Raw genomic sequence first — 15,097 nt, forward strand, 5'->3', positions numbered from 1 at the left:
TTGGTTATCTTAACAGTACTTTTCTGTTAAAGCTCTTTGATAATAAATGCTTATCTATATTAGGTCTTTATTAATATAAATGATGTTATCCTGACCCAGGTTTAAAGAAGGAAAATATCCTGAGAACATGGATAAGTTTGTAATTCACAACAATTCTACAATGAAGGCGGAGATCCATTTTTGCTTCAAACATGATACCAAGGCCACCACTTTCCTTCTTGACCCTCCAAATATGACACTGGAACCCAATGAGCGAAAAGTATGCGCATTTATATTTCTTATTGCACAAATTCTTTGTTTGTTTGAGCCAGTGTAAAATATTTTAAATGAGCTGTAAATGCTCCTATTTCTTATGTTTATTAAAAGTGTTTTGGAGCTTTAATTTCATTGTGCGCATTAATTTCATTCACATTCCTCCTTTGTTTTTGTTTTTTTTGTTGGGTTCCATCACCTGAATCCCAAATTAGGTTTTGAATGTGCACACCTTGATACTCACTACTATCTGTACAATAACATTAGCCTTCAGTTTAACACCAGGCTTTTACTCAAACTCTCCTGTCATTTATTGTCATTAATATTCCCCTGGCAGGTACTAATGGTCTGGGCATACCCAAATACCCCCAAACATATAGAGGACAGTGTGGTGTTCTGTATCAAGGGGAACCCAGAGCCTGTTGTTTTCCATCTCTCCTGTGTAGGAGTCAAGCCTGAATTGGAGCTGGACCGCAAACTGCTCCAGTTTGACAAAACTCCACCATACAGGTCTACTACATTTACTTTAGCTAGGAATGTGATTATTGCTTGAAACACTTTTATTTCACTAATAATTGGCTTTTTGTTAATTGTTATTAATCAGAAATACTTCAGATGACAATATCCTTTTCATTAATTTTCACACTTTTCCTACAGGAAAGAAACCCGGAGTTTGCGTTTAAGCAATAACACCCTTATGCCAGCTGCTTGGAGGCTGAGGGGTCTGGAGATGCTTGGGGATGAATTCAGCGTGTCTCAGAACCAGGGCATCATCATGCCTCATTCTGACTTCAACCTACACATGCATTTTATAGCGAAGAACCCCATCAAATTGAAGAGATCCATTTGTTTAGAGGTACTGCAGCAATGTTTACAAATGTGAAGTTTTCCTGGAGAAAAAAAGAGTCAGTGTAATTATAATTGGTGTTGTACTTAGTATGCATTGGTTTGTGTTCATTTGCCTGATAAGGCATGTTTGTTTACCAGGTGACAGATGTGGAGAACATTCTTGGCATCGTTCAACATTCAGAGAACATTCAGATTATTGCAGAGGCCTATGATATTGCGTTGGACATAACCATTCCAGAAGGTACTTAACTAACAGTTAGCTCATTGGTTCATCACATCATAACATTTTCCAGTGGCAAATAATATGTTAAAGGGATGGTTAACACTAAAATGATAATTCTGTCATCATTTACTCACCCTCATGTTGTTCTAAACGTGTGATTTAAATGTATATATGTTATATGTTAAGGGTTAAACGACTTCAGGTTGTTTTAAGTTGACATTTATGTGTTTAAAGTCGAGTCAACGTTGACTAGTCGCTAATGATGTAAATAATGAACAAATAAGCCTGAATCTTGAGCTGAGACTCGAATGCTCGTTCTAAATCAGATACAGATAAAGTAACACAGTAAAGATTACGTATATGAATGCATTAGTGAGAGAGCGATTGCATGTGAATTCATTCTACCTGGCAGTCTCTTTCTACTAATAGTGAAGCTGTGGGTTTTAGTTACTAAGAAAATATGCTAGAACTTTTCAGTTTCTAAGCTATTTTGTTGATAAATCACATAACAGTGTTGACAAGACATTTCTGTGGTGCTGAATGTTTCTGTGCGCACGATCTGCACGTGATGTACGAGCTACTGTCTGTACTATATGTCTGTGTGTGTGTATGTGTAATGCAGCAGCGCATTAGTTTAGAATGGCGATTAACTTACGTGTACAGTAAGCTGTTTAAAATGTGCGTTCACCAGATCAATATTGAGGATCCAGATGGTATAATCAAATATATCTTGTGGAATGCTCTTGGATTATGCATTTATTTGCCATTATTTTTTATTTGTCAGAGCGTAAAAGTGGACTTCGCACTTTTCACTGTTCCACTTAAAGTGAACAGATTTCTTACCGTGTTGAGCCCTCTATAGGCCACGATCAGCGACTAGTCAACGTTAAGCTTAAAGCGTCAAGGCAGAGCATTAAAGTCTATGTATGTATGTTATGTATGTATTTAAAGAAAGAAACTTCTGTCTACATTCATTTTTAATTGAACTATTATTTTATTCATTTCATGCTTTTTTTGTATTTGCTGTAGATTCTGATGGTTCTTTAGATTTTGGAACAATCAAAGTATCAGAAGAGGTCAAGCGGTCAATTAAGTTGGAAAACAAAGGCAAATATGACATAGCCTTTAAGTAAGTTACTATATAGATATTTAATCATATGTTTCTATTTTAATAAAAATAATAACATCACATATGTCTGTAATGTTTCTTTTGTCTCTTTTTGTAAATAATTTTCTTTCCAATATCAACTTGCAGATTTACACTGGGGGCCACAGAGCCAGGAATGCCAGATCTGAACTCAATATTCTCCATCACTCCTCAGAAGGGCTCTCTACGCCCCAACAATAAACCCAGCAATGTCCAGATTATTTACCACCACAACAAGGAGATGTCCATCAAAGATAGCCCAATCCTTTGCTGTCAGGTCTTTAATCTTAACACTTAATATATTCTTTACCATGCATTTTTTTTTTTTTTCATTTAGGCTCTGCTGTCATCAAAAACTAAACTAATGTATTTTATTGAATTTTCTGAATAGGTTATTGAGCCCAATTTGGAGGGTGGCGAGACCATTAATACTATACCAATCAAAGTGTCAGTCCAGGCACTTTTCTCCAAATATAGCATCAGTCCCACTAATTATATCAACTTGGGCCCACTTGTGTACGGCTCACGTAAAAAACAGACTCTCACTCTGGAGAATAAAGGCAACTTTGAAATGCGTTTCTACATTAGGATGTGTAAAAACGCCCCAGTTCCTTCACAGAGGAGAGGGTATGGCTATTGTTTATAATTAAATGAAATTAAATGAAATTATGTTAAATATTAAATGTTCTGGTTCCTGTTTTTTTTTTTTTAAGCTTGGGAAGTAAGAAACCATCAAAAGACAATTATGCTGCAAAACCATCCAGTGCCAATGAATCACGAAACACTGTGCAGAATGAGTTTGGCACGACTTCACAGGTAAGAAACAATTTTTTTTTTTTTTTTTTACAGTTTTAATGGAGTGTACATTACATGTAATATATTACAAATTCTGTTTTATATGCATGTTGTTGTTTTTTTACAGATACATTTGACATGTGGTGTTTTCTCATTGTCTCCATGCTTTGGGATTCTGGCACCTGGAGCCCAACAAGTAGTTACTGTGGATTGCAAGGCCGAGCATGTCGGTAGTTGGGAGGAATGTCTAGCAATAGACATCACTGACAGAGACCCCTCTGACAACCCAGATGGAATTCCATACAAGCTAGTAACAGAAGTTTGTATGCCAGGTTTGTTACTATGAATGAGTAGATATAAAGTTCTGTGAAGTATGTTCTCTGATTATGTTTTTTTCTTTTTTTTTCTTTGATGGTAGATTTTGATGGAGTAATCTAATCACTTTATTTATTATAAATCACCCAAAGGACTGCCAAATGACTCAAATTGTCCTGATAAGTATATAGAGGAACTTTAATTTTAATTAACTAATTTAATTTATAAAATATATACTCGCTTGTTAAAATTCATAACAGTCATAACCTGGTCTTGAAATACTTTATTTTATATTAGCCACCCATTATTTTGATTACACTGAATCTACCCACAAATATCTTCCTATGGTGCATGTCATTGGGCTCAATGGGCCCCATGGTGCAGGTGCACCCCAGTGCTCAGTGGGTCCTGTGGTGCAGCTCCACCTCTGGGCTCAGTGGGCCTCATGGTGTAGCTCTGCCTATTGGCTTAGTGTCTCATGAATAATGTGTGAATGAATTGAGAAATACATATGAAATATGAAAAACAAATATTGCTGTTAAAAAAAAGAAAGGATCTTAAAGTTCTTAAAATAATTTTTGGTGACAGTCTTCATTTAGATTTCAATACTGTTTACAGGAATAGCAAGTACAGACATAGCTTCTATCTTTGAGGAGCACCACATCTGTAAGAACAGTAGCATGCTGCAGTGTGAGCAATACCGGGACAGTATGGGTGTCTATGTACAGGACGAGAACAAGTTTGTCTTCAACAATGTACTGGTGGGTCAGTCAGCCAAAGCCAAGTTTCGGCTGACCAATCCAGGAAAAGTGTCTTGTGAACTCAGCCTGGCGATCAAAACAGTCAAGGTGTGTTTGTGAGAGGTGGTTCTGCCACTATTTACTATATTCTGCAGAATATGTACGAATTTTATAGCGTTTTTATGTTTTGAAAAATTTTAACTGTTAATGGGCTAATTTTTGCTCAACCTGTTTTTGATCATTCTAGATGACAATGCACAATGCAGAGGTTTTTGAGTTGACCCCTGCAAAGATGTGTATCCCCAGCCACTCTTATGCTTTAGCCACAGTCACTTTTTCTCCTTTGACTATGAACACATATCACGCAGTGTTTGAGGCAGTTCTGAAAGTGAACACAAGGTAACTGCTCTCAGTGCAGGTTGAACTGTTTAGATGGTTGTTTAGAGTATGTTGAAGCTTTACTCGTTCTGTTTTGTATCACAATCAAAATTCTGCCCACAGACCCAAAGCTCTTGTGTTTGATCTAACGGGTGAAGGCAACTTGCCCAGCATCACTGTTCTGAGACCTGTTCAGAGGACTAATCGAGGTCAGCCAGTGCTACAGTTTAAGCGCTTATTGGTGGGACGAGGGCAGACTCTTCCATTAGTGATCAAGAACAATGGCAATGTGCCAGCACAGGTAAGATCAGAATTAGTTTATGACTGAATTGCTATTTCTCTAACTTGAATATTCATTGGAATAATCCATTCTCCCATTGTATTTGCAGGTTAACCTTGTTCTACAGTGTCACCTGGAAGTTTTCACTCTAAAAGCTGCTCCTGGCACTGTGTGCAGACTGGCCTCCTCACACACGGAAAGCAATCCCGGAAAAGGCAAGCCTTAAACACAAATGAAATGTGTTCCCACTGTAATTTCTGCACAATGCTGTTATGTCTTGCTCTCCAAATAACAGCTATGAAACTATCAACACAAACAGCAGCAGATTTTGTTGGACCTTGTTCCATTTCATTAAATTGGGTATCATTGTTTATAGGTTATGTAAGGGATAATTTAGAGACTGGTTTATCACAAAATACAGAATAATCAGTACCCTGATGTCAAACAGGCGTGTTTGACCAAACAATACACCATTGACCAATCACAATCATGTATTCTAGAGAGCTGTGTAATAAACTTGAAGAATATTTTAAAATTTAATTAAGTCATTTCAAGCTTTATGATTATTACTTTTTTATGGAGTGCTGTACGAGAAGGAACAAAATGTTATTTCTTCCATGACTTGTGTATAAACATTTAGCTGGAGACAATTGAAGCAAAGAGAACATTAGAATGAGATATGCAAACAAAAAATATTTTAAAATCAAATGTATGTATGCATTTTTGTTCCTCTTCAGAGGCACAGCTAGCTCATGTAGCCTCTCTGATCCTCATGACTGGACAACAAGCAGAATTCCAAGTCGGCTTTCATCCAAAGGTGGCTCAGAAGTTTGAGGCCAGCATGAAGTTAATGTTAAAGGATAACCAGTATGATCAGACAGTGGTGCAACTTGTGGGTGAGGGTTACCATGACATCGTCATCCTGGACAATATTGGCAGCAAGGTTCAGCAGGACAGTATTGAAAGTAAGTAATGCATAGGACAGGAATTTTTCCTGTGCTAAGTTCTGGATATTCTGTCATTGTTGCCAACTTTTCGAATATTTGAATTTTTCAAACATTCCTAAGCATGATTAAAATAAAAATTGTGCTATTTATTTTATAGATATTTTTGGTTTCAATACCCATGTAGTATTATACGGTAATTATCCCTTTTGATTGCTCCTCTCAGGTCCGTCTGACCTTATGGATTTCGGAGATTGTCACGTGGGCCACACTTATCAAGAAACTTTGACCATGACAAACCCTAGCAGCTCCAAGGTGCTACGCTTTGAATGGCTGCCCAATGGCCCACAGCTGAGTTTTTCTCCAAAAGTTGGTCACCTGCATGCCGAGTGCTCCAAAGTTGTGACTGTGACCTTCTGCTCAGAGCAGCCAATTGTGCTGAATGCACAAACTATAAAATGTAAACTCAGCAGTATTACCTTTCAGCAGCCTGTAGACCAGGTCCCAGACTGGGATGATTGTCACAGGACTGTTAAATGGGTGGATGCAGACAAGTCGTCACAACAGCCAAACAAACGGAAGGTGGGTTTTGTAGTATCAGTTATAGAGATGACAATAGCACAAATTATAATAAAGCAAATGCAGTAGTTCATCTAGAAAAAGATTGCACATTTGATCTGCACATTTGATAAAGGTAATTAAATTCCAGCATAGAAATAAAGTCACAATTATTAAATAGGAAGTTGCAATTGTGATTTAAAATGGCAATTAATAAATAAAAGTCACAATTGCAAGACATGAAGTGACAATTACAATGAAATAACTGTTTAAATAGTTGGGGTTTTACTGTGGAAGCCTGTGTTGTCCATCTATCTTAAAGGTCTTAAATTAGAACTAACTTTACAGTGAAGATATAATTCTTATAATCTAATCCCTGTTCTGTGATCAGATTGTTGCGACAGACCCTGAGCCTCCTCACTCTGTGGTGGAGAACTCCTCTAGAGAGATGGAGCTCATGGTTAGCGCCTCTTGTGATTATGTCAAATACCAATGTGATACTGGGCCCATCCGCTTCAAAGACACAATGCTGTACCAGACCAGAGTCTTTCAGTAAGTTTAAATGCACTCATACAATAGCTTGGAAATTAATTTGGACGGATGAATGTTTTCATAAGCGATGTTATGTTTGTTAGGCTCCAGATGGAGAACAAAGGCAGTGTTAAGATGGAGTATTCCTGGCAGGTTCTAATGGAGACATATGGGAAGACTTCATGCTTTGAAAATAGAGGTAAACCTTCAGCCTTAAAAATGTTTTATGCATTTTGTTACATGTTACTGAATTGTATGTTTTTACATATTCAGTTGATGCAAGTAAAAAAAAAAACTGTATTAATGTAATAGTAATATATCTGATGGATCAGGTAGGAGTTCTCGCTCGGCTCAAGGCAGTAGGACACCAGAGAGACCAGCAAGCTCTCTGCAGAGTGTGTCCTCTCTACTGCTAGGAGACCCAGAGCTTCCTCCCTTTAGTGTTGATCCTGGTATAGGGGTTATCAATCCAGGAGCGAGTCAAACGTTCCACATCCGATTCTCCCCTCTGGAAGTGGCTGAGTTTGAGGCCAGTTTGATCTGCAGGTCAGTCACTCAGACAGACTCCTCATATTTATGTATTATTTGCCTGTCAGATTTAAATTACTAACACTCTCTGAAATTTGCTGATTATGATTTACTGCTCAGTTACAAACTGTTTTTTAAATTGTAGCATCCCTAATCTAAAGGACGAGCAGAGTCCAGTAATCGCCGTAAGTGGGCGCAGTTTGCTGCCATACTGTCATTTCCACCTTAAGGATTCAGACTACCTGACTGGAAACAGGCGGATCCCTGAGCCCCACAGCCCACTCACTGTGGACCCCAATACCAGGGTTATTGAGTTCACCTCAGTGGGTATTGGCACTTCTGTCCGCAGGTGAGACATTTTATAAAATGGATTGTTCTGAGTTTGATTAATAAACCATAAACTGTTTTATAATATGTATTATTTTAATGGAAACCATGATACAGTAATTTCAGGATTCTTTGATGAATAGTTTGTTCAAAAGAACAGCATCTATTTGCAAATCTATACATGTCTTTACTGTCAGTTTTGTTCAATTTAATGCATCCTTTCCCAAACTGGGGTGCGTTTCCCATAAGCATCGTTAATCTACTATAGTCACACAACATAGTTGAACGATTTGGTGTTACTCCAAACCATAGATTCAATGAACATTTGCAAACAGCGTCGCAAACCTACGTGGTTGGAACTACAGCCAAATACTGCATGTTAACTTGATTAAATAATTCAAATGAATTATCTCGCTTATACCATGGTTATTTGCCAGCATTGGCAACTTAAAGACGTTATTGGTGTTGAGCGCAAATATTTGATCGGAAGGGTAAAATTAACGGTTATTTTCATCAGTTACGGTTCGTTAGATCTAGCATTCTGCCCGCTTTGAATTAGACACAGAGATAAAGTGGTGTGATCTGTGATTACATTTATTTGAATTAATTAATTATCGAGAGAGAGAGAGAGAGAGAGAGAGATGCGTACCTTCGTACTATGAAGGTTAAGCAGTGAGTTGCATCATTGTATGGGAAATGCACCCCTGAATGGTAGTGTATATACTGTACTCTATATACTATATATATACAATATGCTGACAGTCTTGTCCCTGATTTAATAAATGGGTGAGTGATATTATAAAGAAATAATGAATAGATTATTTTCTCTCAGGGAATTTGGTATTATTAATCCCACGAACAAGCCATACTCTTTCATCTGGAGATGCGACGACTCAGGCAAACCTCCTTTCAGCTGCCTTACACCAAACAAGTCCATTCAGCCGGGAAAAGAAGCGAAGGTGTTTCGTTTATTCTAACAAATCACGGTGCAAATATTCTGCTGGTCAGATGCATCAATATCAAAGTTTCATCTCTGTTGTTTTCAGGCCTCATTTGAGTACCAGGTTCTCAACCTGGATTTAGTGGAATCCTTCTGGACCTTCTTAATTCCTGAACTCAACTTGTCTTTGCCCTTTCTGCTGGTGGGCTCTGCTAATGAGCCTATAGTCTATATTGATCGAGCCCACCTCAATCTGGGCAGCTTGCTACTAGGTGAGGTTAAAAAAAAAGAAGCTAATTTCTGACATGTTAAGGGATAGTTCAGCCCAAAATGTTTATTCTGTTATCATTTACTAACCCTCACAATGTCCAATTGTCCAATATTTTTTGTCCATGCAATGAATGTTAATGGAGTCCAAAACAACATTGGAACATTGGAAAATCAATACTGAGATATTCTTGTAAATGATAACAGCTATACTGATCTAGATGGTTACTGATGTGAAGGGGATTGACAATCATTATTTTACTCTGAAGTTATAGGTAACACATGCCAGTCTTTTCACCGGGGGCATCCATGTGCCTTTATCTGCAGGTTTTGAAGCTCATCAGACTGTTTTTGTGGTTAATGGAGATGATCAACCATTCCATTTTATGGTCCAAGAGTCCTCATGCCACTCTGAAGGCTACCAGGACAGCTTAGTGGTAGAGCCTATGGAGGGAACAGTTCCACCCAAAGATAAGTATGTTATTGTATTTGTATAAAGTCTGAGACATATCATTTATTATTTTATTTAGTCAAAACGGTTCACACCGTTTGATCTTATGCACTGGTTTTGTTTACACCCCTTAACATCTGCCTCTGACAGGATCCCGATGGTCATACGGATCACTCCCACTCGTGAGGGACATGTGGCTTTTAATCTAGTGGTGACAGTGCGGAGGAAGTTCCAGTCGCTGACCATGAATGTGAAGGGAGAGTGTTGCAGCATGAATGCTCATGTGCGATATGAGAGCCCTGAGGGATCCATCACAGAGCTCTCATCACACCAGATCCATCTGGTTGACTTCAAACAGGTAAAAATGTTTGTGAAGTCAGTTACTGTATGAATGTAAAGTGTGTGTGTGGCGGTATGTTGTGTAAAAGATTCGTCTTTGGCTTTTTGACAATTCCTGTCATCTGTTCCCTGAATAGGTGGAGCTAAATGATAAATCCACATGTACGTTTGTGGTGTCTAATCCTGGGAAGTTTAGTTTAGATGTTAAGTATGATCTATCTGGGCCTGCAACGCTGCAGCCCCACCTGCAAGTGGAACCTTCATTGGACACGGTGGCTGTAGGTGGACAGAGTTGCTGCACCGTGACCTTCTGCCCTCAGCGAAAATGTGTGCTTAAAGATCTGACTTTTTCCATTAAGGTAGACCTTGTCCTTTTTGTCGTTCTTATTGTCCCCATCTCATTTACATAATTTGTTTTATTTTCCATTTTATAATTTGTTGTCTTTCCTTCCTCTGTTTGTAGATAAAGAATGGACCGACATTCTGTTGTGCCCTGATGGGTTCAGCTATGACTCCAGACCTGGAATTTTCTTTCCTCAAGCACCACTTTGGAATGCATTTCATATACTGTGTTGGTATGGTACCTGCTACACACACACTGGTGATTAGCAATAGAAGCAGCAAAGGAATCAGGTAGAAACTATTTATGTTTTGCATGATAATGTTCAAGTTCTAAAATATGTAAAGTGAAATTTTATGGTTTGCTTTTATAATATGATGTTATTTATTCAGTCTAGACTGTTTGTTCTCCAACACACCCGTCCTGGAGGTCACTTTCACCCCTCAAGTCCTTCCTCCAGGCGGCTCTGTAGAAGTTCTCTTTTCATTCTACCCACGCAAAGCAGTTCGTTACCACGAAAAGGTGGTTTTTGAGATGAATAAGTGTGCCAAACAAGTAGTGGAGATCCTGGGACAGGGCACTGAAATGAAGGTGACAAAGAGGGTGTCGGAGATTTGATTGATCCTACTTTTCTGCATCCTGATGTACAGATATTCATCCTTCATTATTTTTCGTCTTAGATTAATTTAGAGGACTCAGCACATAAGGTGGTCAATTTTGGAGCTCTGCAGATTGGGCAGCGAAGTCAGAAATTGGTCCCTCTGGTGAACAACAGCCACTCTTCCCTGACTTTTTGTCTTTGCAGACACTCTGATAACTCTCTCCAGGACTCAAGGGTAACACGTGCACATGCACTCTCTCTTATACACTACTTTTTAAAAGTTTGGGGTCAGGAAGATTTTCTAATGTTTTTGAGTAAAACATTAATATTGTGAAATATTATTACAATTTAAAATAAATGTTCTATTATAATAGGGGCTGTCAAAATTAATGCGTTAACGCATGCAATATTTTTTTTCAGTTTAACGCGTTACAAATATTTAACGCAATTAACTCAGCATCCGTTTTTTTTCTTTCATCCTTTTACGGCGCTACAGTATATGATCACGCTATCATTCATTCAAGTGCTATTAAACCATTCAAGTGCGATAAGACACAAAAAAATAACAAAAATGTGTACTAGCACGCTGTTTGTGAAGAGGTTCTCTGTGAATAAACACCCGAAAGGGCTGCACAGAATGCCACCTCTTTCACACAATTATGTAAAAATTCTCATTTTGTAAATTAGTTAAATGAACGTAAAGTTGTGAGAAAATAGGATGTGTGTCTTAAAGAGACAGCTGCTGTCTCTGTCATTAAGGTTAATCAAAGAACAAAAGACAGAGAAACTGCTCTTGACTGAATAACTTTTGTAGCTTTAATAAGGATTAAACTATATTCATATTTAAATGTATGCAGTGAAGACTATGCAGTGTTTGATTTAGCGCAGGGCAGGTACAAATCTGAACTATCCCATCTGTGATAGTAAAAAACCTTAGCGTTTAGCCCTAATATATTAAAGTCACAAATAAATGTGAAAGTATTGCAATATAAAAATATGTTAAAAACATTAATGTTAGATGCGATTAATCACAATTAATTAAAGACAAATGTGCGATTAATTAGTAAACTAAATAAATAATTGACAAACATTTTAAATACATAAAAATTTGTACTATTTATTCATATGATGGCAAAGCTGAATTTTCAGCATCATTGCTCCTGTATTCACTGTCACATGATCCTTCAGAAAACATTCTAATATGCTGATTTGCTGCTCAAGAAACTTTCTTATTATAAATGTTAAAACCGGTTATGCTGCTTAATATTTTTATGATTCTTTGATGTATAGAAAGTTCAAAAGAACAGCATTTATTTAAAATAGTCTGTACTGTCACTTTTGATCAATATAATGCATCCTTGCTGAATAAATAATTTTGTAAAATCTCACTTGTTCAGTAGTGTACAGTAGACTAGAACCGTAGTGAAAGAGCTCAAAAGAGCTCATAGATCTTAAATCTTGAGCTTAAATCTGACCTTCTGTACAATCAGTCACATGATCAATGTTACAACGTAGTCCCAGACATGTGGACCTGAGTGTATATGAAAACATGCGCACATTTCACTGCACTCTATACATTAAAAAGAATCATTGTGCTTTTTCAGATCTTGTCTGTTCGTCCAGAGGGGGAGGTGACACTTAAAGAGGGGGGCGGCCGCTGTGTGGTGGAGCTTCTCTTTTCTCCTGAACAGCGCATGCCTCCCTTCATAGAGGAGCTGCATCTGGAGTGTCTAGGTGCTATTCGCCCTCTGCTGGTCATGAAGGGCAGCTGCCAGGGGGTGGAGGTCAGACTGGACACAGACTACCTGCAGTTTGGAGCTGTGGTCCAGCGCTGCCAAGCCACCCGTCGTATTATCATGCAGAACACAGGAGACATTGGTGCGAGGTACGCATTCATGCGTAATCACAATTCAGTGACTGGTTTCATCTAAAATGTGTAGCTGAATCTGTAAATGAATAAATCTGAGGAACAAAATATCAAATAGAAATATATATTTGTATTTCTGCATCTTCAGCTTTTCCTTGTTCTCTTCAGATTTAAGTGGGATGTAAAGGGTTTTGCTCCCGATTTCACAATTTTCCCTGCTGAGGGCTACATGACCCCAGGGATGGAAGTATCTCTTGAAGTGACCTATGCCCCTACGGAGCTGAGTCAAGATTTGCGCTATGATGGTCTCTGCTGTGCTGTAGAGGGGGGCAAACCGTTAAAACTCACCCTCACTGGCTCCTGCATTGTCCCGCAGGTCGCAGCAGAGGTAAGTGGCTTAGTCTGAATGTGACTGTGGAACCATTTTCTTTAATGAGTACTGCAACCTTGTATATTTACTAATAATAGATGTGCTGATAAAAATGTTAAAGTTAAAGGCCAGGACTAATCATTGTGTCACTTTTCTTGCTTTCTTTCTCTTTTGTGTGAGCAGGTGGCGAATTTCGTATGTCAGGTGCGCAGTCAGTGTACTCAGTCTCTGGTTCTGCCCAGCCGCATTAACCAGCGCTGGACTCTGAAATGTGTCATAGAGGGAGAGCACTGGAGTGGGCCGCCCACTCTCCTCATTGAGCCTTCACAGCAGAACACCTATGAGATCACATACAAGCCTCTGGTCATGACTGCAGATGGGGAGAGGCATGAGGTATGGCACTCTCTACACAAGATGAAGGCTCTTTCCATTCATTATAACTATACAATTCAAAACAAAATTGCAAATAGTCATTAGAAAAATCCCATAGCGACTGGCAAAGTTACTGTATGCCCAATGATACAAACAATTTAGATGTTTTCCACTGTTAAGGATTTCACTTTCCTCTGCTTTATTAAAAGTCGGCATGAAATAAAAGTTTAATTTTGTGAATTATATTTTATGAAACGGCTTCTCGACCAAGAAAAAGTCACTGCATGAGGGAAGGGAAGATGTTTTGATTAAAGATTATGAGGGCACATTAATAAAAAATAAATAATGATGTGCACAGTCAAATCATTTATTGCAGTATTCCATTAAAATAAGAACTGTCAATTTTGATTTCATGGTGACTTGTTTCTGGTGCAGGGCTCTGTGTTCTTCTCCTTTCCTGACGGCAGTGGAATACTGTACATATTGCAAGGCACAGCTGAGCCACCAAAGGCTGAAGGCACAGTAACCGAAGAGATCAAATGCAAAACCTACCACACACAGACATTACCTGTCTACAACTGGCTGCCCAGACCTCAGAGGTACCTCATCCACACCGAAACATATTTGTATTTCACAATCATGAAATAAGTCATTTATTTCTTATTTTTCAATTAATTAAATACAAGTTTATTGCAAAGACTTCCAAATAAAGGGATAAAGATGCTAGAATTAACCTACAGAGATTATATTTGCCGCAAAATGCCATATTATCCTAAACATTTCTTGGATGCATTGCACATAAACATGCTCATTGCACATGGATAAACATTGTTAATCCTGAAAATACCCATAAAACAGCCACACAATACAGTGCCTCTTGAGATATGCTTTGTAATGATCATAAAACCTTCTGTTGACCATAAATTCTGAAGCTACGGTTGCAAATTCAATTCCTCTACTTAGCTACATTGTATAATTTATGTTTGATCATTGTGTGTTTTTTATCCTGCTGTGCAGGTTCCGTTCTGTGATGGAGCTCATCAAACCAGATCGTTCAGACGGCATCGTTTCCCTGAAGGGCCTGGAATACATTGATGTGCCTGCACTGGATACGAAGAACTACAAACTCTCCTTCTTCACTTATAAAGAGGGCCAGTACAGTGCTAAAGCAAGTGCCATCATACACCCATACACATGCTAATACAGACTACTTTGGTTATAAAACAGATTTATGCCCTATGAAATATCATATTCCTCGCTTACACAGGTGACATTCAATAATGAGGCAACTGGCGAGTTCCTATTCTACAATGTCAACTTTAAAGCGACGGCTCCGGGACTGAGTGACACTAAAGAAATGGCGACCCGGGTGAGGCAGATGACATCAGAGTTCACGGAGGTGGAGAACCCTCTTCTTGTGGACGTGTCGTTCTCTGCAGAGTGCCAGAATTCAGACATCAGTTTTCCGCCACAGTTTCTTGTGCCTGCTCAGTCTAAGGTAGGTTTACTTTCAGAAACACAAAGTTAAAGGGATAGTTCACCCAAAAATGACATTTCTGTCATGATTTACTCATCCTCAAGTCATTCCAAACCTGTATGAAATTCTTTCTTCTACTGAACACAAAGGAAGATATTTTAAAGAATGTTGATAACCAAACAGTTTCAGTTTCCATGGAATTCCAT

At 38.4% G+C, this 15,097-nt stretch overlaps 2 protein-coding genes across 2 annotated transcripts in view; one reads left to right on the forward strand and one right to left on the reverse strand.

Annotated features, from left to right (window-relative positions):
• The window catches only part of LOC311291126 (hydrocephalus-inducing protein homolog), a gene marked incomplete at its 5' end in the record, with an annotated part of 141,571 nt that overhangs the window by 85,798 nt on the left and 40,676 nt on the right, over positions 1-15,097 (reverse strand). The window lies entirely within an intron of this gene.
• Positions 1-15,097, forward strand: part of hydin (HYDIN axonemal central pair apparatus protein) — a gene marked incomplete at its 5' end in the record, with an annotated part of 61,399 nt that overhangs the window by 42,073 nt on the left and 4,229 nt on the right. The window contains 33 exons of the mRNA XM_084409516.1: positions 100-259; positions 590-762; positions 910-1,108; positions 1,240-1,342; positions 2,354-2,453; positions 2,580-2,748; positions 2,863-3,098; positions 3,185-3,287; positions 3,394-3,598; positions 4,200-4,429; positions 4,569-4,720; positions 4,778-5,000; positions 5,089-5,194; positions 5,717-5,944; positions 6,150-6,505; positions 6,873-7,033; positions 7,117-7,211; positions 7,345-7,558; positions 7,686-7,889; positions 8,700-8,826; positions 8,914-9,079; positions 9,402-9,549; positions 9,676-9,883; positions 10,002-10,223; positions 10,328-10,497; positions 10,597-10,795; positions 10,885-11,040; positions 12,410-12,690; positions 12,841-13,060; positions 13,226-13,435; positions 13,850-14,013; positions 14,432-14,582; positions 14,682-14,912. Coding sequence (XP_084265642.1) covers positions 100-259; positions 590-762; positions 910-1,108; positions 1,240-1,342; positions 2,354-2,453; positions 2,580-2,748; positions 2,863-3,098; positions 3,185-3,287; positions 3,394-3,598; positions 4,200-4,429; positions 4,569-4,720; positions 4,778-5,000; positions 5,089-5,194; positions 5,717-5,944; positions 6,150-6,505; positions 6,873-7,033; positions 7,117-7,211; positions 7,345-7,558; positions 7,686-7,889; positions 8,700-8,826; positions 8,914-9,079; positions 9,402-9,549; positions 9,676-9,883; positions 10,002-10,223; positions 10,328-10,497; positions 10,597-10,795; positions 10,885-11,040; positions 12,410-12,690; positions 12,841-13,060; positions 13,226-13,435; positions 13,850-14,013; positions 14,432-14,582; positions 14,682-14,912 — 6,070 coding nt within the window. The remainder of the gene's footprint in view (positions 1-99; positions 260-589; positions 763-909; positions 1,109-1,239; positions 1,343-2,353; positions 2,454-2,579; positions 2,749-2,862; positions 3,099-3,184; positions 3,288-3,393; positions 3,599-4,199; positions 4,430-4,568; positions 4,721-4,777; positions 5,001-5,088; positions 5,195-5,716; positions 5,945-6,149; positions 6,506-6,872; positions 7,034-7,116; positions 7,212-7,344; positions 7,559-7,685; positions 7,890-8,699; positions 8,827-8,913; positions 9,080-9,401; positions 9,550-9,675; positions 9,884-10,001; positions 10,224-10,327; positions 10,498-10,596; positions 10,796-10,884; positions 11,041-12,409; positions 12,691-12,840; positions 13,061-13,225; positions 13,436-13,849; positions 14,014-14,431; positions 14,583-14,681; positions 14,913-15,097) is intronic.

Source organism: Rutilus rutilus (assembly GCF_951802725.1).
Source record: "Rutilus rutilus genome assembly, chromosome: 5".
NCBI lineage: Eukaryota > Metazoa > Chordata > Actinopteri > Cypriniformes > Leuciscidae > Rutilus > Rutilus rutilus.